The 25,094-nt window shown below is 40.7% G+C and overlaps 1 protein-coding gene across 12 annotated transcripts in view; it reads left to right on the top strand.

Moving 5' to 3' along the window:
* The first annotated feature begins 272 nt into the window (after positions 1-272).
* The window catches only part of dpf3.S (D4, zinc and double PHD fingers, family 3 S homeolog), a 101,417-nt gene continuing 76,595 nt past the window's right edge, over positions 273-25,094 (top strand). For 5 of the 12 annotated variants that reach the window (XR_005963736.1, XR_005963734.1, XM_041574335.1 and 2 more), the window contains exon 1: positions 1,085-1,384. Coding sequence is in view for 7 of the 12 variants with exons in the window: in XM_041574335.1 (XP_041430269.1) it covers positions 1,254-1,384 (131 nt within the window). In the remaining 5 variants the exon portion in view is untranslated. 12 annotated transcript variants of the gene reach the window in all.

The following is a 25,094-nucleotide window of genomic DNA, read 5'->3' as shown; positions in this document are numbered from 1 at the left end:
GGCGCCAATGTTTTTTTTTTTTTTTTTAATTTATAGGGGGGCCCTGTGCACCAATTATTTTTTTAACTTGTAGGGGGGCCCTGACCACCATTTTTTTTAAAAAAAAACTTTTATGGAGGGCCCTGGCACCACAGTTTTTTTTACTTATAAGGGGGTCCTGACCATCAATAGCTTTTTATAACTTGTATGTGTGGGGGGGGGTTACCTTTTTTAGTGCTGATGTCTGTGTGGTCTTTTAACTGTGGAGTGGGCGGGATCTGGGGTGGGGCCTGGGTAGGCGGGGCCCAGGGGGCCCCAAGAATGTTGTTGTATGGGGCCCTGTGATTTCTAATGGCGGCCCTGTCCCTGAGCATCATGAAGCCGGTGCACTGACTGCCAGATATCAGCTGACACTGAGACATATCAGGGGGCAGAGGAGGGAGCTGATGTATCAGCAGAGTCTCTATGAGAGAAGATAAAGGGGTGGAGCCAGGCTCTGGGCTTCCTATGAAGTGTCAGGGCACAGACAGGCTGTGGGTTTGATGAAGTGTCAGGACCAGTCAGACAGCACAAGTCTCTCAGCCAATTGAATCGCTCCTGAAAAGTGTCCAGACAAAACCTGCACTGACTTAACTCCTTCCCTCCTGGAACAACTTAGTGAGGATGAAGGGAGGCCAATGAACTGCCATTACCAGGATCTTTGCTCTTGTCAGTGTTACTGGGAGTTGCAGTTCATGAGCGGCTGTACAGCCACAGGTTCCAGATCCGAGAAGAGACTTTGCGTTACTCCGCGTTCCACTTCTGCAGCTGCAGCAACTAAACGATTGTCTCGTGCTCCTCCACACACTGCTCTCTGTCCGGCCACCCGAGGGAGTGACCGCTGCTTCTTTGACAGCTTCATAATACCTCGCAGAACTCCCCTTCCGAGCCACGCCTTCAGCTCTGCCATTGGCTGGCGCGCCGGTTACCCTCGTTCTCATTGGCTCGTCCCTCTCCCCCCTGTCCCCCGCCTCGAGCCTTCAGAAGTCTCAGTCAGACAATATTCAGTTCCATTGTAGCAAGATGGCGACTGTCATTCACAACCCTCTCAAACCGTGAGTAGAAATGGGCACAATCCGCGTGTTTCCATATGAAAAAAAGGCGCCTTTCCGACTGGTGCGGAGCTTGTGTGGAGACATGTGACTCTCACGTTATTCTCTTTATTCTCTTTATCCTCTCGCTGCACTTGTTACTGACACGGGGCGCCGGGACTTGTGTCACTTGTGCGTCAGGGAATGAGGAGATTAAAGGGGAACAACGCGAGTAACACCCGGGGGAGTCACGTCTGGGGCGTTACGGCTGCAAGTTTTGGGGTGTCACGTGTGGGGCTGATAGAGATTGTGGGAGACAGTCTGACAGACAAAGGGTGAGTTTCAGCTTCTGCCCGTTACACAGTAATGACATAGTGTCGGGGTGTCGGCTGTAACTGAGTCTGCGTGTGGGACTTGTATTATCTCTATTACTCCTGTTGTTATTATTATTATTAGTAGTATTACTATTAATATTAGTAGTATGAGTATTATTAGTAGCATCATTATTAATATTAGTAGTATTAGTAGTATCATAATTATTAGTATTAATATTAGTATTATTATTAGTAATATTATTATTATTATTAGTATTCATATTATTATTATTAAGATTAATATTAGTATGAGTGTGAGTATTATTAGTAGTATTAGTAGCATCATTATTATTAATTTTAGTATTATTATATTAGTAGTATTATTAGTATTAGTAATATTAGTATTATTAATATTGTTATTAATATTAGTATTATTATTAGTGTTATTATTAGTAGTATTATTAGTATTATTATTATTAATATTAGTTGTATTCGTATGAGTATTATTAGTAGTATCATAATTATTATTATTAATATTAGTATTACTAGTATTATTAGTATTATTGTTATCAATATTAGTTTTATTAGTATTAACATTATTATAAGTCAGCGGGAACTTCACTTGTTTTATCCCAGTGACGAGCTGGTGACACAGGGGGGATTTGCTGTGACAGTGATACAAGTGATACAACTGATACAAGTGACTGTACAGGATCCTTCCCATTGGGACAGACTAGATTGTACAGTTTGTGATGTAATCTGTTGGTATAACAAGTTGTGATGCTGGAGATCTGCTTGTTCAGTAAGTGACTTCTATTCACTGGTTGTTACAGCAGAGAAATCAATGGTCCTGCCTTTTGGTTTACTTATTTGTGATGAAGCTTTCGGGGCTTTTCAATAACAAATATTACTTTAGTCTGGACTAGCGGAGCAATGACTCCTTTAGCTGCTTCTATAGAAACGTAGTGATGTGTTCATGCGTGCTGTGATAGCGGAGTAATCATGTACTGAGGGTGCAGGGATAGCAGAGTAAGGAGGAGTTTGGGGTGCAGGGATACCAAAGTAAGGATGTATTTGGGGTGCAGGGACAGCAGAGTAAGGATACTTTTTGGAGTGCCAGGATGGAGAGACAGGGGAGGGTTATATGTGTGATGGGCAGGTCTAATTACAAATGACACATTATAATGTAAACAAATGGCTGTATTCTTGGTTCTGAGATCAATCGAGGCTCCGTCCCACTCTTGTTGAACTTTAATTTCCCACAATCGGCCGATTCAAGGGAAATTAAAGTTCAACAAGATTCTGGGATTTGTAGTACAACAATAGCCGACGGCGCTTAAGGTTGGCTATCCTTGATCAATGCACCCCCCACTTCTAGATTGGGGCCCCCTGAGGTCCAGTTTGTTGGTGGGTCGCAGACCCCTACACCTGCCATCCTGCTGCTGATTTGGGGTTGGCAGAGCTTTGTTCTTTGCTTCAGCTGATGGGAATAGTAGGCGCAAGTTATACGAGAATGGCCAGAGTTTGCCATGGGGGAGATGATGCCATTGGAGTATATGGGGAGATATGTTACCGTTCTAGTCCCGGGAATGAAAGCGCCAGTTTAGGGATTTAGATGCTGAATGCTGCCATTAGCCTATTAGTGATCTAAAGGTGCGTATTGATAACCAATGAGATGGGGCAGATTTAACAGGACAGATCAGGGGGATCTGCAATTTACAACACAATCAACTCGGTGCTGCTGAGCTCATTCAAGGGGAGTAACTAATCAGAAGGGATATTTGTAATTTAGGAACAGGGATATGAGATTTATAGGAAGTGATGTAATGTAATTGTCATATCTGCTGGCTAAAGCAGTATGTGTTTGGAAACACCATGGTGTAACTACTGAGCTACAGAACGAGTACTTACAGTATTTGAATATTTGGGGCATATGATAATACAGTTAAGTGGGTTCCTTACTGCTGGGGCCTCTGATTATTACTGGCAGACCCTTGTGACATTATGTAAGTTACAGCCAATGGAACTGACCATGCGATAATACTGCAGAGATGTTAATGATGAAAATCAGCCAATGTCTGTTGGGGTTGCTGGGAACTGTAGTACCAGAGCATATTGAAGGTCACCTCTTACCATCACTGGGAGACATTAGCAGTGTAACTACTGTTGCTCGTATACATTTGACTTACAAACCAACCAACTCATTATGCCTGTTCAACAATAAAATCTATGCTCTCCGACAAACATTCAGTCTTTGAAGGTTATACGTTCTCTTTATTTTTTATTGTGTCCCTCTTCTTGCTAACTCCCATCTTTCATGCTAACTCCCACATGAATTCCCCAGAGCTATAATCCTGGCAACCAATAGGTTCAGACTCAACCACACAAGCCTACGTAGCCCCATAGGAATTCTTTATTTTAACAAGTCTCATTGGCCATCAAAACCTTTCTGTGATGCAATTAAATTGTTTTGCTCATTTCTCTTCTGTGTAGACCCTAATAGCTTCTACTGGACCTGCAGAACAGCCACGCAGATATCCGTTTGCGTGACCAAATGAGGGGACAATGGGTGAACTAAACCTGTAGTAAGATTTCCTCTGCTCAGAATTTGCGCTAGTGTTAATTCGGCAAGCAGAGAGAAGTTGCGCTAGCGTTGGCTAATTTGCATACGGCGAGAAGTTAAAGTTCTGAGGAACTCCTATCTACTCTATTGCAATTCGCCTGGTCTGAGGTGGTGAAGGCAAGTCTGGCGCAAGAGCTAACGTTCAGTAAAATCCGCATCTTAGTGAATTTGCACAGTTAAGTCCCTTCGCCAAAACGCAACTTCGCCTGGCGATTGAGTTTGAATGAGTGACAGCATCTATCTCTTTCGCTAGCGAAGTCACGCCTGCGCCCGTTAGTAAATCGATGTACCGAAATGATTGAATTTTCGCCGGCGTTAGTCTCTTTGCCCTTTAGTAAATTTGCACCTATATGAACTGTACTTTATCTTGTGGAATCTATTTTATAAGGCTCAGGTTGGGCAAATTTTAAAAAAATCTGTACAATACACCATGCAACTTTTACCCAAAATTCCAGCATCATTGTACCTGCTGCAAAGTTTTATAGATTTAGTGTTTTCACCATTCTTGTGCAAATCACCTCCCTTGTCATTCTATGTGTCACGCGAAAGGGGCATTGCACTTTTACACCATTCATTTTACGTGAACTTTTGTTGGCAAAAAAACAATATAGTGGACAGGTGCTTTGTGGACATGGACTTGATACCTGGTCAGTGGCAGATGCAAAGTACAATATTCCTTCTTGTCTGTATGGCGGAGTACTGTGCATTGAATTTTGACTCTTAAAGGGGAACTCCACAAAAACATAACTTGAGTTTTTTGAAATGTACACATAATTTCAAGCAACTTTGCAATATACATCAATTAAAAAATATGCAGACTTTTCAGGATTTTTAATCCTAGCCCCCTGTTCTTCTAGCCCCCTGTTCTTCTGCTGATCTGTCTGACTACTTTGCTGAGCTGACTGACTACTGTTACTTTGTATCAACAGCCATCTGTCCTCAGCCTGCATCCTCCAAACCCCACAATTCCCTGCACATGTGATTTCAATAAGGAAAGGAACATCCCAGTGCAATGCATTGTGGGTTATGTAGTTCCTGCATGCTGTCTGTAAGCTGTGGAGAAGTTGATATAATTTGTAACATCAGTGTTTAGTCCCTCCTTCCCTGACAGGATTTCAAATGATGCAGAAAGAGAAGAACTGCTAAACAGCTGGATTTCAGCATAGAAAATGCCATTTATTCAGACTTTTTGAAGAAACAGGTAACTGTGATGGGTGTATTAGGGGTTTCTGTGTTATGTGGCCTTTTAATCAGATTTTGGTTTGGAAGCCGGAGTTCCCCTTTAAATATTGGGCCTAAAGGAATTTTTGTGCTACAGTGGCAAGGTGCAAACAGTTTCTCTGCCATTTTTATAGACACCATTTTGCATGATTTTTGTTCCAAGCTAGGGGTGTACTATGGGATCCCTTCGTACCTCGCATCCCTGTGCCAACTAGTGAAGGGAATGGCAACTGGCGGATTCGTGTGGGAGTGGTGGGGGAGGCACGGTGGGTTTCTATATGTTATGCATATGCAAATTAGGATTTGGTTCGGTATTCGGCCGAATCTTTTGCAAAGGATTCGGGGGTTTGGCCGAATCCAAAATAGTGGATTCGGTGCATCCCTACTAACTACACCCACTGACTGACCCAAACCAACATCTGGCTGTCCACATCCCACATAACTAATAGTGTTATCCCTGCACCCAAAACGCTTCCTTACTAATACTCTGTGACATCACAATGAAATATCACTCTTCGTGGTGAATCCTCCAGGTACAGAAGATTGCTGTTTTTTGTTGCCTGTACCTTTTCTGAGGATCAAAGCTCGGTGCCCATGGACCACACACAAATTGGATTCAAGGCTTTTTAAAAAACCCACCTGCTTTGCCAATATTCCTTGGTACCCAACCCAGTGTATGTCTATAAACTTACAAAAGTGTTTTGATCACAGAGAACAGTTGTAGTGTCAAAATGAGGGGAATCTTCTTTGGATCAATTCTTATAACAATAGATAAGAATCACTGCCCTTATGGCACATGGTTGCAAATATTTTCCAAAATCACTCCCCTGTGCTGGATGCCACAAATACAATTTACTGTCACCATAATCTTTCCTACAAGAAGTTGCATTAGTCGCAACATATTGTGCCATAAGACCTCATGTATGTGCAAAGCTCCGCTCATGCCCAATGTTCCTTCTATACCTTTAAAAGCAGAAAGGAAATAGCAGTGAATATCAGATATGGACTTGATTAAAAAAGTTACGACACCTGGATGCAGGGCCGCCATCAGGGGGGGACAGGGGGGACAAGCGTACCGGGCCCGGGCATGAAGGGGGGCCCGGCAGCGCTGCATTTTTTTGAAGATTCGGGCCCCCCTTACGAGCGCCCGAGCCGTACGTCTTGCCTCTTCAGTGCCGAATGCGGAAGTGCCGAAAAGCCGAAGCCGATGCGACGAAAAGACCCGAAGTCACGGAAAAAGCCGAAGTCCCGAAGTCACGAAGCGCCGAAAAGACCCGAAGTCACGAAAACAGCCGAAGCCGAAGTCCTGAAGCAGCGCAAAGACCCGAAGTCACGAAAACAGCCGAAGCCGAAGTCCTGAAGCGGTGAAAAGACCCGAAGTCACGAAAGGAGGCGAAGTTGAAGTACTGAAGCCATGAGTTCAATTCTACTGAACACCAGTTTGTGTTTTTTTTTTTTTTTAATCCCCTGGCCACCAATGTATTATTTTAATATTCTATAGGCCCCTGCCACCAATCTTTTTTTTAAAACTTTTGTTTTTGGGGCCCCAATTTTTTTTTTAACTCGTAAGGGGCCCCTTGCCACCATTGTTTTTTTTTGGGTTTTTTTTTTAAAAAAAAAATTAATTTTCTTTTTGGTGGCCCCAAATTTTTTTAACTTGTAAGGGGGCCCCTGCCACCAGTTTTTTTTTTTTTCAAAAAAATTTTTTTTTCTCCAAATTTTTTTTTTGGGGCCCCAATTTGTTTTTAACTTATAAGGGGGCCCCTGCCGCCAATGTTTTTTTTTTTTTCAAAAAAAAATTAATTTTTTTCAAATTTTTTTTTGGGGCCCCAATTTGTTTTTAACTTATAAGGGGGCCCCTGCCGCCAATGTTTTTTTTTTTTTTCAAAAAAAAATTTATTTTTTTTTGGGGCCCCAATTTGTTTTTAACTTATAAGGGGGCCCCTGCCGCCAATGTTTTTTTTTTTTTTCAAAAAAAAATTAATTTTTTTTCAAATTTTTTTTTGGGGCCCCAATTTGTTTTTAACTTATAAGGGGGCCCCTGCCGCCAATGTTTTTGTTTTTTTTTTCAAAAAAAAATTAATTTTTTTACATTTTTTTTTGTTGGGGCCCCAAGTTTTTTTTAACAGGGGGCCCCTGCCACCAATGTTTTTTAAAAAAAAAAAATTGTAATTTTTTTTTTTTTGGGGCCCCAATTTTTTTATAAGGGGGCCCTGACCATCAATAGCTTTTTACAACTTGTGTGGGGGGGGGGGTTACTTTTTTAGCGCTGATGTCTGTGTGGTCTTTTAACTGCGATGTGGGCGGGATATGGGGCGGAGCTTGGTCGTCAGTGTGGGCGGGGCCCAGGGGGCCCCAAAAATTTTGTTGTACGGGGCCCCGTGATTTCTAATGGCGGCCCTGCCTGGATGACATACATATCCTCACTCCCCACTCATATTAAACATTTAACGATTTACACGTTTCGAAATACCACGTGGTTTGATACTGAGCTGTTACTCAGCAACAATGCAGTACGAGAGACGAATCAATATATACAGAATCTCCATTGCTCACAGTCACAGAGTCACCAATCACCCCCCAGGAGTCACCAAATTAATAGGTTGCTGTCTACAAGTAATGTATAAGCGATAAGGGAGGCATTTTAGGAATGGGTTTTCATACCGTTACATCTGCTGTTTGATGGTCATGGTACAAATGTGTGAATATCTTGCTCAAGGTCTATATTTGTTTTATATCATTTTCTTCACTCCTCCAAATTCCTACCAGATTATTTACTTGCTTTATTTGATTTTGTTTTGTTTTTTCTTTCTTTTCTGAAAATAAATAAAAACAGTTGATAAAAAAAAAAAAAAAGTTACGAATGGTTAATGTCATGCAGAATTTACAATGCCATTTGTGTTATATTTTATCCAAACTGCTGCTATAAGTAAACCAATACTGTTCCCTCTGTCTTGCACTGGGGTCTGTCTGTCTGGTTTTCTTGAGATTTCTAACGGGAGTGAGCTGATCGCATTTCCATTGTCCCTTCTAGGATGTGAAGGGGGAGAAGGTGCATCGTTGGCTTTTCAGGGAACGGGAATGTGATTGGCATTTGATTTGGCTGAATGGCTCAGGCTGTCAGAAAACAGAGAGCACTGAATTTGTCACCGTTTCGAACTTCTGAGCTCTGTTCTTGTTAGGGAGCTGTGTGCCTTTTTAATAAAAAGCAGAAAGCTCTGCACCAGACTGCTTGGTACATGGGGGAACTCTGGGGACCCGCTGTCCATTGTGACGAACCAAAATCACATTGGTCTGCCGCTTCATTAGAATTGGTTTTATTATTTATTTTTTTTGAAGCCCAAGGATATTTCCCAAAGAGGTGTTAAATAATAATGACATTAAACTCAGCTGAGAAAAAGGGTGTAGCTGAAGTAAAGAAGGCAGGAATGGCTGCTGGGATAGTTGAACGAGTGTCTGTTTGTTTCTCTGTATTGCTGGTTTGTCTAAACCAACAGTGAACTGTTGTTGGGAATAATGAACAACACATACTTTTGGGCTTTTTGTGAGTTCTTTAAATGACAAATGAAATGATTTCTGTAGTACAAACCTGTTGACAGCTAAGCAACAGGTTTGTCGCCCCTGTCTCCTCCCTTTTGCGTGCAAATTTTCATCATCTGGACCAATGTGGGTGTGATTGGGCAGCAGGCCGCCCCCTAGGTCCGGGCCTAGGTGGCCTTTCCACAAACCCGGGCCTGCCGATTAAGATTTAAGGGTAAAATAATGTGTGTAGCACACTCACTCCTGGCCCCTGCCCCATCGCTTCAGTGAGTTTGTAATATAAATTGGAGTTCTTGCATTTTTCTGCACCCCAAGTGCTATAAAAACTGTGGGACAGCTCCTTTGGTTGGACACCTGATATCGGCACATATTAGAATAAAGGAGGAGTACTGCTCACATTGGACTGAACAAGCATGCCTTAACCAATTTATTATTGACTCCAAGTGTGGTAGAAATCTGTGCTTCAGGGGTGTTGGGGTTCTCATGTTATCCCATTGTGCAGCTCTGCATGGCTTGTACCTAAATAATAAAGCCAATCAATGTGGTAATAAAGGTTAACACTCACTACATGAAGTAGTGCGCTCCATTAGAGCACATGCCATCATTAGTTAACGTGACCCCCTCACATGCATCGCTGAGGGCCATGGGGTATGAGCATAGTAATAAAATGACTATTTGACTCTTTGGCCAAGAACATACGTGTTCTGCTACTTCATTTAGAAATAAATATGTTGATCCAGTAGCACAGAGGGGGAGAAATCCATGTACTAAATAAATTCCATAATGAGACCGAGAGAGTGCCTTTATATAGTAATGCACATGCCCCACCCTGCACTGATGAGTTGCATGCAATTGCATGCATGGATGCAACAGAACCTGAAATTGCTGGAGGCTCACCTTCAAACACTTTTTTCAGTTCAGTTGGTTTCAGAGAGGTCACTGGAAATAAAGACTTTTTACAGTTACTTTCTCTTTTCTATTTGTGACTGTTTTTCTAATATTGAAGTGTAAAGTTTTATTTTTCACCTTCTAAAGCAGCTCTGGTGGGGGGGGTCGCGACTCTTTGACTGTTTCAATTGATACATTTAGTTGACATTTGTAATCTTTGTCTCTGCTGAGCAGAATCCCTGATTTTCATTAAAGGCAGCTGTTAGAATTGATACAATAGTTGCTGATATTCAACAGATGCTGCTGAGAAATGGATCAACTAATTGTATCAACTAAATGTAGCAAATTGTAATAGTTCAGATGCTCCTGGTAGAGTCCTGCAACGGGTCGGTTACCCGCAAAAACCTGCGGTACCCTGCGGGTTACGGTAGTTCTGGGTGTGGGTACAGACGCGGGTCGGCGGTTCTGCGGGTCGCGGTCGGGCCGCGGATCTTCTCAATAGCGATTTTTTTTTCTGATCATGTCTACTTCCGATGATGTCACTTCCGGTTTAGAATGACAGGACTTCCAGATTCTTGATGGTCATCGGGTCGGGGGTTGCAGATAAGGTACTTGCGGGTCGGGTAGCGAGTCCAAATGGGTAAGAAGGATCGCAGGTTGCGGGTACGGGTTCCAAAAAATGGACCCGCGCAGGATTTTAGCTCCTGGATAACTGAGCTGCCAGAATGAAACACTAGAGACGGGAACATTCAACTTTAAACTTCAATTTTGGGAAAACAGTTTAAAAATAAAAGATGAAAAGCAATTGAAAAACAGCCTTTGTTTATGATGAACAATGTGGAAACAACTTAAAGTGATTCTGACACTAAAAAACGACTTTTTAAAATATGAATGTATACTTGGGTTCGGACTTGGGGGCCCGCCTCTGAACTCCCCTGGTGCACTACCGCCGAGTGTGTGCACACTGCCCCGCCCCGACCACGTGAGCACCACCCCTACTGGCGCTGTGCCACTGAGCGTGTGCACTTGCGCGCAGGTGCGCACTTCATTTTTCTTGCAGTCGGGCCAGGAAGCTGCTTTTCTACACCATTTTTTGCCAGGATCAGGTGCAGCAGTCACATTAGTGTTCATATCCTCCATGCTAATATTCCACTCATGTTATTGTTTTGTGGTGTATGTTTGCTAATGTTTTTTTCACTTACTAATATATTTACACCAGCACAATGATAAAGTGGTGTAGTTACAACAGTCAAAAAAAAACTTTTCATACTCCTGTTTTAGTAAATTCATTTTCAGATTTGTAGGAAAAACCTTCTTATCTAAAGCTTTCCTCCAGTTTTGGGAAGTTTCTTTGTTTGTATATTATATGGTGTTGTAAATTTGCGCGCTGCTTTTAAAAATTAATTTACAGCATTGCGAATTAAGATGAAAAAAAAATCACTGGCTGAAGCAGAACAAACAAACGTCTGAACTTTTTAGATGCACAAATATTGTGCATTGTGTGCCAATGCTAGCCAATGCAATGGGAATGTCAGGTCAGGCCTGTAGCATGCCCTGTTCTGCACAGACCACCGGTTACTATTTTACTCCTTGGGGAGTACAGGCATCAAAGCAAACTTGTACTTGCCACTGATTTATTGTATAAATAGATAACGAAGCTCTTGCTGGAGCACACACTGTGCTTTATTAAGGTATAAAACAAATATATACTGTACATACATGGTGAATGCATGAACTTAATGTGGCCATAGACGTAGAGATCCGCTCATTTGGCGATATCGCCAAACAAGCAGATCTCTCCCAGATATCGGGCTGATCCATAGGGCCCAACAATCGGATCATAATGGATCTGATATGGGCGGTTGGATTGCAGGACCGCATAGACACACAGATTCGGCTAGATATCGATCAGGGAAGCCCATCGGTTGGCCTCACACACGGGCCAATAAGCTGCCGACTCGATCCGTCTGCAGCTTTTATTGGCCCGTGTATGGGTCCTTTAGTTTATGTCCTGGTGACAGGAAACTTTGATATAATTTATTTTATTATATTTCTTAATCATCTGAGGTTTTTTTTTAAACTTTTGCATACATCTAGCTTTGTGAGTTATACATCTGGTTTAATAAATGTATGACTCCTGTAAAGGAACAATGACAATTCTTTCAGAATTTAGCTAAAATGAATAGTTGCTATTTAATATTGTTACTAAGTAACATCATTGACTATTTTTAGCTGAAAACCGCTCATATATTAGGGCCGATATGGGTATTTTGACCTGCCCTCGATAAACAAAGAAGTGAGACAATGACCTCTACAGGCTTCATTATGTGCCTTAGTCGCTGAAAAATGATCCTGTAGAATCCCAAGGACTTCTTAGTGATAAATAAATGAAAGCTCATTAAGGCAATACATTGCAAATATATTTAATGGACATTAACTTGTCTATATTCAGCAAGGGCTTAAGACATTTAAGAAAAGATCCTTAAATGTCACATCTTTATAAAATATTAGCGCTGTTAGAGCTAATGATCTCAACTCAAGTTTGAAAAATTTGGAGCAGTCCCACGTAGACCCAAAAGGGTATACTAATGTTCTCCTGCCCTCCCCTCTGAAGTCGGCATTGACTTTATCTAAGAGAAAGCCTTCAAGGGTACACGTTGCTTATTGACAGCCCCACAGTGTTTTGTTCTGGCCATCTCAAGGTTGGGAGTTTTGCTAATGGCGTTAGGTAGGGATTAAAAACAGACACTCTGGCTAAAATACACTTTGCTCTTTTATGGGGGAACATGTTTAAACTTTCTTAGCTACACATGCAAATATATTTCATACCTTGACAGTGCTTAAATGACATTTTACACCCGCTATGCCTCATTGTTAGCCTCCAGCACCCATGTATACCATACTCATAAGTTTAGAAAAAATATTGGTGGCCAGGGTCCCCCATAAAAGTTTAAAAAAAACATTGGTGGCCAGGGTCCCCCATAAAAGTTAAATAAAAAACATTGGTGTCCAGGGTCCCCCATAAAAGTTTAAAAAAAAACATTGGTGACCAGGGGTTTAAAGAGAAAAAAAAGACCATTGGTGTTCAGTGGAACTTACATTTAAATGTCTTCTTCATTCTCCTCTTGATCCACTCTGTTCGGCTCCTTCTCCTTCTTCTTCTGCTTGATTTGTCAACTTTAGGTCCTTTTGGAAACTTTCAGGTCCTTTCAGCGGCTTTCGGAAGTTTTCAGGTCCTTTTCTGAAACTTTTGGATCCTTTTCTGAAACTTTCTGGTCCTTTTGGCAGCTTTCAGAAACTTTCAGGTCCTTTCTGAGGCTTTCAGTTCATTTTCGGAAGCTTTTGGGTCCGTTTCGGAGACTTTCGTGTCCTTTTGGCAGCTTTCAGAAACTTTCAGGTCTTTTAGGAGGCTTTTGAAAGCTTTTAGGTCCTTTTCAGCAGCTTCAGGTCTTCAGCTTTTGGATCCATTTGGCGGAGTTGTCTTAAGGGGGGCTTGGCAAATCCAGGAAGTGTAGCACCCCTGTGCCCCCCTGATGGCGGCCCTGAGTACAGGTATTGGACCTGTTATCCAGAATGCTCAGGACCTGGGTTTTTCTGGATAATCGATCTTTCTGTAATTTGGATCTTCACACTTTAAGTCTACTTACAAATCATGTAAACCGTAGATAAACCCAATAGGCTGGTTTAGCTTCCAATAAGGATTTATTATATCTTAGTTGGGATAAAGTACAAGCTACTGTTTTATTATTACAGAGAAAAAGGCAATCATTTTTAAAATTTTTATTATTTGGAAATGCCATATTAAATGGCATTTCTTTAATTTTGAGCTTTCTGATAACCGATAACGGATCCCATACCTGTTATCGGTTGTATTTCAGACTTTGTGGCTCTGCAAAGGAAGGTGCAGACATTGTTGAAAAGCTTCTGCAAGGTCTGATCTCCCTGGAGCATTCCCTTGTGCTCAGGTTTGGCTGTAGCTTTTTTGCTGTAAATTATTTATACCGTGACTTTCAGTTTCAAACTTCTTCAAAATTTGTGCAGTTGCCTTTGGAAATCCACCAATGGCATTTCACTTCATTTATTAAAACCTTCATTTTCATCAGCCATGGGCTGGTACTTGTATATGTTTGCATGTTGTCATATGTATGCACTGTTTCAGTTTCCATTGTGATTCAGTAGAATTTAGCCTTGGCAGATCTGAAGCTTCTGTAATGTTAAAGAAGTGCATTTCAATCAGCTTTTAGTATGCAGGGAGGGGTAAAAGGGCAGTAAGGATACATTCTCAATGAAAGGGAGAGCATAGAGAAGGCATAAGGGGATAAGAAAAAGTTTGAGGCACAAGAGAAAACATGGGGGAAATGATGGGGGGCACAGGTGTAGGAACTGATTTAAAGGAACAATAACCACAAAATGAATGTTTTGTATAGTAATTTTAAAATATAATATACTGTAGTTCCCTGCACTGCTAAAATTGTTATGTTGGCTTCAAAACATGACTATAATTTATATAAATACACTGCTGTGTAGCCATGAGGCAGACATTCAGTCTAAAAAAGTAATACCTGTATAAAATAAGAGACCAATGCACAATTTACTGTATTTACAGTCGTATGAAAAAGTTTGGGAACCCCTCTTAATTCTTTGGAGTTCTTTGTTTATCATTGGCTGAGCTTTCAAAGTAGCAACTTCCTTTTAATACATAACATGCCTTACGGAAACAGTAGTATTTCAGCAGTGATATAAAGTTTATTGCATTAACAGAAAAGATGCATCATAACAAAATTAGACATAAATGTGGGCACCCCAACAGAGATATTACATCAAGCCTTTAGACGTCTCCTATAGCCTTTGATGAGTGTCTGGATTCTGGATGGAGGGTATTTTTGACCATTCGTCCATACAAAATCTCTCCAGTTCAGTTAAATTCCCATAGGTTTTCGATGATATTGAAGTCGTGGAACTGTAACTGCCATTCTAGAATATTGTACTTCTCCCTCTGCATAAATGCCTTTAGATTTCGAATTGTGATTCGGGTCATTGACTTGTTGGAATATCCAACCCCTGCAGCGTAACTTCAACTTTGTGACTGATGCTTGAACATTATCCTGAAGAATTTGTTGATATTGGGTTGAATTCATGCGACCCTCGAATTCAAGGGCCCCAGTCCCTGAACTAGCCCCACAGCCCCACAGCATGATGGGACCTACCAAATTTGACAGTAGGTAGCAGGTGTTTTTCTTGGTTTTGGGGCGTTCTTCTTCCACCATGCAAATCGCTATTTGTTATGACCAAATAACTAAATTTTTGTCTCATCAGTCCAAAGCACTTTGTTCCAAAATGACTGTGTCTTGTCTAAATGAGCTTTTCCATACAACAAGCGACTCTGTTTGTGTGAGTGCAGAAAGGGCTCCTTTCTCATCCCCCTGCCATACACATGTTCTTTGTGCAAATTGTGCTGAATTGTAGAACGATGTACAGATACACCATCTGCAGCAAGATCTTCTTGCAGGTCTTTGGAGATGATCTTTGGGTTGTCTGTAACCATTCTCACAATCCTCCGCATATGTCGCTCCTGTATTTTTCTTGGCCTGTCAGACCTGGGTTTTACAGCAACTGTGCCTGTGGCCTTCCATTTCCTCATTACATTCCTTACAGTTGAAACTGACAGTTTAATACAACTGAATTCTGCATCACTAAAAATCTTTGTTCAGAAGACACCCCAGTACTCAGATGTTCATGGAAACGAAAGACATACCACTGTTATCTTTTTTGTTGAAAGTGGAGTAAATTATTATGCAGGCAGAGAGGGGTTCCCAAACTTTTTCATATGACTGTATATGCAGAGGTTATTATCTAACAGCAAGCCCAGGCTAAATAAATATACCAAACCTATTAACACAAAATGCATAAACCTAGCGAAGATCTGTATTTTAGAGATGAACTGCTTACAGCTGTCTGTAACATTATTTTCAATGTAGAATATCTGCTTTTTTATTTATTTATGGGGCGTTTTAAAAGCAAAATTTAGCTCATCAGAGTCATTTCTTAAATCTATATGGGAGCTGATTTCTAAATGACCCCTTTTGGATTGGTCAAGGTTAATAGTCTTGGAAACTTTCTTTCATTCTCTTGTAGAATGTTACTGAGAGATGAGAGCCACTGTCGAGCCTTCTCCTTGATAAGAAACCAACTGTGATGAGGGAAGAATTTCTCTGAAACAATGAAAGGGGCTTTGGTTCACTGCTTTCTCTGTGTCAGACCATAATAAGCTGTGTGATCATTAGTCTGCCATGATATTAATTATGGACATTCTGCACATTATTATATTGGTGTGATCCACTCAGATCATGCTTTTATAAATAAATCATCTTTTCAGGCCTCCAAAGGCATTTTGTAACATCCCCAGCTGAAATGGAGAAAATAACATGTTAAGAGGGAGCTGCCACCTGTGACTTTCTGTTATTTTCTTTTGTACAAGAATTTGTAACCACAACGTGTGGTTTTGTTCCCAGCTTCTTATGAATAAGAGTATCTGCTACAACCGATACCAACATGGCACTTGTTCAATAAGCCCTGCATACCTCCCAACTGTCCCTTTTTCAGAGGGACAGTCCCTCTTTTGACAGGTCAACCTGCAGTCCCTCATTTGTACTGGAAAGTCCCTCTTTTCTCTGCACTGAACAGCCAGAAAAAGAAACAAAGTTTCTAACTTAATTGGCTTTTGGCAGAGACCACAGAACATCTAACAGGTGCAAATAAGATACTTTGTAACAATTTTGAGACAAGAAAATAAGTAATTGTAACAGTTTAGATAAGGATAAATATTTTCAAACTTTCCTAACCTGCCAAATTTTGTAAAATGAACATGGTAATTAGGGAGTGTGACCACAAAAACGGGCATGGTCAAAAAATTTAGCCACGCTACGTGCGGAAAAAAGTTTTGTCCCTCTTTTTACTTCCAAAATGTTGGGAGGTATGGACCTGTCCTTACAATAAACAAGGCTTTGGCATCACTAAAGAGAGACTCTTGGGGCATTGTCATGGAACATGTCATCTAACCAGGGATGCACCGAATCCAGGATTCAGCCTTTTTTTAGAAGGATTCGGATTTAGCTGAATCCTTGTGCCTGGCCGAACCGAATCCAGATCCTAATTTGAATATGTAAATTATGGGCGGGAAGGGAAATCACATGACTTCATCAAAAAACAAGGAACCAACATTTTTTCCCATACTTTTTCCTTTCCTGGCCCTCATTTGCATATGCAAATTAGGATTTGTGGTATTTGGCTGAATCTTTCAAGATTGATTCTGGGATTCGGCCGAATCCCAAATAGTGGATTTGGTGCATTCCTAAATCTAACCAAATGTGGAGGTCTCCAAACAGAACCCCACTGCTTTAAACAGCTTTGGAATGATTTAAAGGAGAACTAAACCCTAAAAATTAATCTGTCTAAAAATGCCATATTTTATATAATAAACTTATTGCACCAGCCTAAAGTTTCAGCTTCTCTATAGCAGCAATGATCCAGGACTTCAGACTCAGTGGTCTCTGAGCAGCTGTTGAGAATCTAAATTTAGGGGTCGGCACTAATTATCCAGCAGAAAATGAGGTTGGTCTGTAATATAATCTGATGCTACAGGGCTGATTATTAAATTCTCATTCTAATTGCATTGCTAATTGTAATTATGTGTATTAATTACTAATCAGCCTTATATTGTGACATTTCTATTCTATGTGTACTGTATTTTGTGAGTGGGTCCCTAGCAGCTGCAGTGAATCAGCAGAGAAGAAGATGGGGAGCTACTGGGGCATCTTTGCAGACGCAGATCTTTACTGCTAAAGGGCTGCGGTTGCCCTGGGCTGGTACAGAAGCACAAAGCATCATGTACATTTCTACCTACTTCTGTAGTTAGGCTTTAGTTCTCCTTTAAGTACTAATTACTGGTTAGCTATAAGGGCAATGACCCACAGGAAAGTTTGTCACCTGTGATTATTTATGCACAACTGCGGGCAGCAAATCTCCCAAAAATGGGTCTCCACTGGAAATAATGGTGGTGGTAACACCAACATATCGCGAAGTTTCCTCCTGAGGCAACTTCGTGTGACTTTGGAAGAACGAACGGATGTCTTAGTTTTACCTCCAGCAATTTCGATTATTTTCAATGGAGATGCATTTTCGGGAGATTTGTCGCCTGCAGTCGTTTATTTTTATCTCGGGCGACAAATCTCCCTGTCGGCCACTGCCCTAATATTTTAGCAGTCAGAAAGCAGCATTAAACCCTATGCTTTCTCTCCTGTGCAGTCTTTAAATGAGGAGTTTTACTAGTGACGTTACCCTTGCATTTATTATGTATATATCACTGCCATACTGGAAATATGTTCCCATATGGCTGCATCCATTCCATTCAAGGGCAGAACCATTCACAATTCAGGAAGGTCAGTTGTCTTAAGCTCAGTAAGTTTTTATGGAATGTTATTGAGCCCCTGAATGGATCTTTTAATTGATTATGGCAAGAGAGAGACAAACAGTCATGGGAGTTTGATGGTTGCCATCCTTTTAAACAAAGTAGTCCTCACAATTACAATGCTTTATACACAAGAATCACACTCATAGGTCCTTTATCAGAAAACGTTGTAACATTTAGGGCCCGATTCATCAAGGGTCGAATATCGAGGGTTAATTAACCCTCGATATTCGACTAGGAACTAAAATCCTTCGACTTCGAATATCGAAGTCGAAGGATTTAGCGCAGATAGGATAATTCCTTCGATCGAACGATTAAATCCTTCGAATCGAACGTTTCGAAGGATTTAAATCCAACGATCGAAGGAATATCCTTCGATCAAAAAAAGTTAGCAAAGCCTATGGGGACCTTCCCCATAGGCTAACATTGACTTCAGTAGCTTTTAGATGGCGAACTAGGGGGTCGAAGTTTTTTTTAAAGAGACAGTACTTCGACTATCGAATGGTCAAATAGTTGAACGATTTTCAGTTCGAATCCTTCGATTCGAAGTCGAAGGTCGAAGTAGCCCATTCGATGGTCGAAGTAGCCCAAAAAAACCTTCGAAATTCGAAGTTTTTTTACTTCGAATCCTTCACTCGAGGTGAATCAGCCCCTTAAACTATTGGTTTAAAGATAATTTGGGTGCCATTGCAAAATATGGATTATTTTCTGCCACATTAGAGGTTCAAATTTAATACATATTTCTATGGTTATGTTTGCTTCGGCTCGGCTCTATTTTCTTATCTCTGCAACTGAGCTCTAACCAGAGAGCAGTGCAATAAGTCTTTTATATAAACGATAACTGATTCTGACATTTGCTCTATGGGACATGCTCTAATCCACTCCTTCCATAAAGCAAGATAGGATCGTTGTTTTATTTTGTGCGAGAAATGTAGTAGAGAGAGTAATATAATTAGAAGAAAAAAAGTAAATCCTTTTACACCAAACTGCACTGCATTTCATTAAACAGAGTTTTCAGGAATAAACTAATGAGATTTATTTTGTCTACATGATCTTTTTAATATAAGCACAGGAACTAAAAACACACAGAGTTTACATGAATTATTCTTTGTAATAGAAAACTAGCCAGTGCAATTAAATGGAGAATGAATAAATAGGAGGGGAAAAAAATAAAACATTTGGGCGAGGAAGATGTTAGGAAAGGAGCAGTGTGGTGCCTGGATCTCACGATGCTCAACTGACTATATATATATATACATGTCAATGTAGAGAAAAATACATTATTCTTCAATAGAAGCTTGTACTTGTAGCTTTAATATACAGTGATTATTAATTCAAATGCAAATTTCCTTGCCTTTGCTTCTGGTACAGTATGTGAGAAGTTGCGTCTGTTCTTCTCTCAGCCGAAGGTCTCTCAGGAGCTAAAATTCCATCAGTTTAAATCGTCTGAGCTGCTGGAGCTCCTTGCAGAGATTCTTCACACATCACAGCCTGACTGATTCATCCCACGGAAGCAATAGAAGCGTTTCAATTGCATCTTCCCTCAGTATTCCGGTCCTTGATTCCTGCTTCCCTGAGCTGTCGCCCAACTGTGCCTTCAGCTTACTGACCTGATACACCTTCTTTCCTTCTCCAGATGCCGCTTGGCTTTCAGCTTTTATGTTAAACTCTGCAGGCTAAGTTTACTTACACTCTTCAAAATAATGTAATCATGTAACAGCAAACATTTAACGTGTTTTAAAGTATAATGTACTGTCGCCCTGCACTGGTAAAAGATATATGTTTGCTTCAGAAACACAACTATAGTTTATATAAACAAGCTTCTGTGTAGCCATGGGGCAGCCATTCAAGCACAGGATAAACAGTAGATAACAGATAAGTACTACTATAGTTTATATAAACAAGCTGTTGTGTAACCATGGGGGCAGCCATTCAAGCACAGGATACACAGTAGATAACAGATAAGTACTACTATAGTTTATATAAACAAGCTGCTGTGTAGCCATGGGGACAGCCATTCAAGCACAGGATACACAGTAGATAACAGATAAGTACTACTATAGTTTATATAAACAAGCTGCTGTGTAGCCATGGGGGCAGCCATTCAAACACAGGATACACAGTAGATAACAGATAAGTACTACTATAGTTTATATAAACAAGCTGTTGTGTAGCCATGGGGGCAGCCATTCAAGCACAGGATACACAGTAGATAACAAATAAGTACTACTATAGTTTATATAAACAAGCTTCTGTGTAGCCATGGGACCAGCCATTCAAGCACAGGATACACAGGATACACAGTTGTTGTAATATTGGTTTGTAGCCGCCGTCTCAGGTCATTTTGCCTGGTCATGTGCTTTCAGAAAGAGCCAGCACTTTAGGATGGAACTGCTTTCTGACAGGCTGTTGTTTCTCCTACTCAGTGTAACTGAATGTGTCTCAGTGGGACCTGGATTTTACTATTGAGTGTTGTTCTTAGATCTACCAGACAGCTGTTATCTTGTGTTAGGGAGGTGTTATTTGGTTACCTTCCCATTGCTCTGTTGTTAGGCTGCTGGAAAAGGAGGGGGTGATATCACTCCAACTTGCAGTACAGCAGTAAAGAGTGACCGGAGTTTATCAGAGCACAAGTTACATGACTGGGGGCAGCTGGGAAACTGACAATATGTCTAGCCCATGTCAGATTTCAAAATTAAATATAAAAAAATCTGTTTGCTCTTTTGAGAAACGGTTTTCAATGTAGAATTCTGCTGGTGCAGCACTATTAACTGATCCTTTTTGAAAAAAAAGTTTTTTGCCCTGACAATATCCCTTTAAATACCATTTATAATGTCTGTGCAAACAACACATAATTTACAGCTGATAGGGCTAAGTGTTTCCTTTCCATGTGCTGCAGTGTTGTTGCAGTGGCGCTTGTACAGATGACAGTTGGTATATGCAAGAATGCCGTGTGGCATTTTAATGGGCACATGTCTGTCCCAATTTTTGCATCTAGTACTTGACAAATCAAAAGATATTTCTTGTGTATATAAAACAAGCCTTTATACGTTTTATAAATCTATTCAACCATCAACTTATAGATTTAAACAGGATTAGGGCAATGCTTATTGTGCATGTAGAGCACTGTTTGCACTTATTCCTATGGGCAGAGGAAGCTGCCATACTGTTTCCCCTGGGTTGTGCTTTCCTGTAATGGTTCTAGAATAACTCCCACACTTACAAAAGCTCTACATTTGCCATTTAATTGAGCAGCAGATCATATGACAATTTATGCGGCTGCCATTTCTCTTTGCGAGAGGCTTCTCCCCTATGTGCAGCCAGGCGCAGCTCTAATTCCCTTTGCAAGTGAATGCGTTAATTTGGAAAAGTGAAGCTTCCATTAATTTGCTGCTTGGCACAAAGTGGAGTCAGAATACTGAGTGATGCAGAGAGGCGATGTCTAACCTATTGGCTAACCTCAGGAGAAAGAAATTAATTGCTCTGTCACAACTGCTGGAAGCCCCAGAGAGCTGCAGCGGCCCCATCATCTTCTGAAGCAGAGCATGCCAGAGCCAAGAGATCAGCCAGGCAGTGGCAATGGAGGGGAGCCGTAACTTCCGGCAGCCTTCCTGCAAGGAAAAACATTTGTCTCCATAAAGAAAAACAGCATCATGTTGCCTCTTGCCAAACAAACAGCTCTTGCAAAGCTCAGACTTAATATCCGCCGGGTTAGTTTTCCCCTGTAGGTATTTATCAAAGTCTGGAGACAAATCATATCTGTGCTAGAACAAACTCAATATCCAAAATATATGTTTCCTGAGATCCAATGTAGAAAGGAAAGCAGGTCCTAATAGAAACGTTAGTACATAGTTCCTACATACTCTACCTACATACTCTACTTACAGTACATACTCTTACTTACATAATTTACCTAAATACTCTTGCCGACATACTCTTACCTACATACTTTTACCTAAATACTCTTGCCGACATACTCTTACCTACATACTCTTACCTAAATACTCTAGCCGACATACTCTTACCTACATACTCTTACCTAAATTCTCTTGCCGACATACTCTTACCTACATACTCTAACCTAAATACTCTTGCCGACATACTCTTACCTACATACTCTTACCGACATACTCTTACCTACATACTCTTGCTGACATACTCTTACCTACATACTCTTACCTACATAATCTTGCCGACATACTCTTACCTACATACTCTTACCTAAATACTCTAGCCGACATACTCTTACCTACACACTTTTACCTAAATACTCTTGCCGACATACTCTTACCTACATACTCTTACCTAAATACTCTAGCCGACATACTCTTACCTACATACTCTTACCTAAATTCTCTTGCCGACATACTCTTACCTACATACTCTTACCTAAATACTCTTGCCGACATACTCTTACCTACTTACTCTTACCGACATACTCTTACCTACATAATCTTGCCGACATACTCTTACCTACATACTCTTGCCGACATACTCTTACCTACATACTCTTACCTAAATACTCATGCCGACATACTCTTACCTACATACTCTTACCTACATACTCTGAAGGCGGTTGTCACCTGGGGAATACTTACCCCATTACTGCTCTTTGGTGGACAAATAACTGATCTTGCATACTAACCCTGACTATCTTACATCCCTACAGGCCCGGGCTGGCAATCTGTGGGCTGCTATAAGGTGCCATAGAAAGTCAGTATCTAGTGGGCTGGGGGGGGGGGCTGTTCAGGCCTCTATGTGGGCTCATTGGACCTCTCTGTACCTGAAATGCCAGGGCCTATTTTGATTCTCAGTCCAGACCTGCATCCCTGGGGTGTACTATGACATCCAGGATTCTAGTCTGTCATTTTCTAACCTCAATCACAAGATCCTTGCTACCCTTCTCTAAGGAATGTTTACCTTGGGACTTGGGCTTGATCTTCTGTACTGAAGACTATAACCATCCAAGGACCTCTTGCTGTGATAGGGTCCTGAAATAGAGCTTGTGCGCTTTTCATTTCCTTTTATAAAGAACCAGGAACCTCTGAACTTTTCTCTGGCCAAATGATATACCTCCATTCCACAGAGCATACGTTACTGACTGTGGTGTCCTAAGTGTCCTTCCTCATCAACAGCACAGGACTGAAGACAAGGTTTGCTAACTGTATAAGCAATTATATCTTGTATTTTTAGAAAATTGTTTGGCTTGTACTGGAAAGCTAAAGCCCCTTATTAAGCTGTGGTTCCTAATATGTACCTTTTATCACCCATGTGTCATCCTCTGCTTACTTTGCCCTTTTACTGCCCTTTTACCACAAGCCCATCTGCATTTATCTGCAGGAGGAGTTTGGCATGTCTATGTCCATCATCTGCAGTTTTCATCCAGCTCTTCCTATTAGCAGTTTTGCAATTAGCAACCATTATGCATTACAGATATTCATTAGGAATTACAGCCCATTGTTTGTGCTGCAGCGAGAATATCTATTCCCTGTTTTCATCATTTTGGATGAAATTGTAATGCCCTTAACCTAAAATAACTAAGGAAACTTTTTGCTAATAAGGATTTGGCCTTGGTGGTTACTGATAAGCTTATCTATCTTTAGCTTACCGATGGATAAAGCACATGCTCTCTGCCTGTATTTCATCTCCTTGCTTTTCTCGGGGCCATTAATTATCCCTACATGATGATTTTCGCAAACTCTCTCCTTATCTGTTCTTTGCCTGGTCTTACTCCCCTTGTGTTATCTGCCCCACACATGGTGACTTGGACGCCCAGCCCTGAACAATATATTATTTTCAATTAATTACACAGAAATAGAGAAATGTGTTGAAAAGTCAAGATCATCTCACAGCTGGTTAGTAGTAAAATACTGGCAATGAAATGGGATTTATTTGTTTATTATGATTTTATGCTTATTTATGCTTGAGTATAGTCAACAAAAGACCACTGATTTACTTTGTTTTAATCGCCCAGGTTCTTAACAACGGGTCTCCAGATGTTGCTGAGAAATCTTTTACCTTTCAAATAAAAGTCTGTACAACAGAATCTGGGAACTCAAAGTTAAAGGGCACCTGTTGCCCCAATAAATTATCCCCAACCAAAGGTGCAGGCTAATAGAGCCCACACACATAGTGCACTTCTGACGTCACGCGCATGCACATAATAAGAAATTTTCAGTATTCGCTCATTATGTGCATGTGTGCACCCCAACATGGCAGGTCTAATTACTGTTACCCCCAACTCTATTAGCCTACTTCTTTGGTTGGGGATTATATATTTTGCCAACAGGTGCCCTTTAAGAAAAACGGGGCTATGACCAAGTAGGCATCATTGTTTCATGAATACTGGGGTACACCTTGAAGGTGATACTGGGTTGCCAAGCTGACAAGCACTAGGATTACCATTGCTTAATTCTGATTGGTTACAAATGTTTATTGTTAATTGTTACCAATAAAAACCAATTATATATTATATTTGCATTATATTATATTGGATTAGTCCAGTTGGAATAATGAAATAATTCACTCTTTGCATCTTTTTGCCTGTAATTTTTTAAATTCTGAAAGAAAAACGGAAAAAGTAGTATTGCAGTGTTTGCATTTCCTGTGTGTCATTAAATTGCCACTTCCACACCACCAGTTTAATATTTCATAATATAGTTTGTGTTCAAACACACTCGGAGACTCTGTATAGGCAGTTTAATCTGATTTGCTTTTTTTCTGAATGGTCACATTTTCGGACGCCTGGATTATTATACAACTGTGTTATAATATACTGTATAAGGAAACCTGTGGCCCTCTTGGACAACCGGGGGGTCCTAAAATCACTTGGAGGGCTTCATGTAGCTGGACAGTTCTACTAGAGTTGACTGGAACTCTTATACACCATGGTTACCAAAGATGATCCAACCAGCTGAGTTTATGAGCGTTTGGATATAACATATATGATTATGTCTATGCAGAGAGATTCAGAATACAGGTATGGGACTTGT

The sequence above is a fragment of the Xenopus laevis genome, chromosome 8S, assembly GCF_017654675.1.
Source record: "Xenopus laevis strain J_2021 chromosome 8S, Xenopus_laevis_v10.1, whole genome shotgun sequence".
In the NCBI taxonomy this organism is placed as follows: domain Eukaryota; kingdom Metazoa; phylum Chordata; class Amphibia; order Anura; family Pipidae; genus Xenopus; species Xenopus laevis.
The sequence above is the reverse complement of the archived record's forward strand: the minus strand, read 5'-3'. Positions and strand labels throughout refer to the sequence as shown.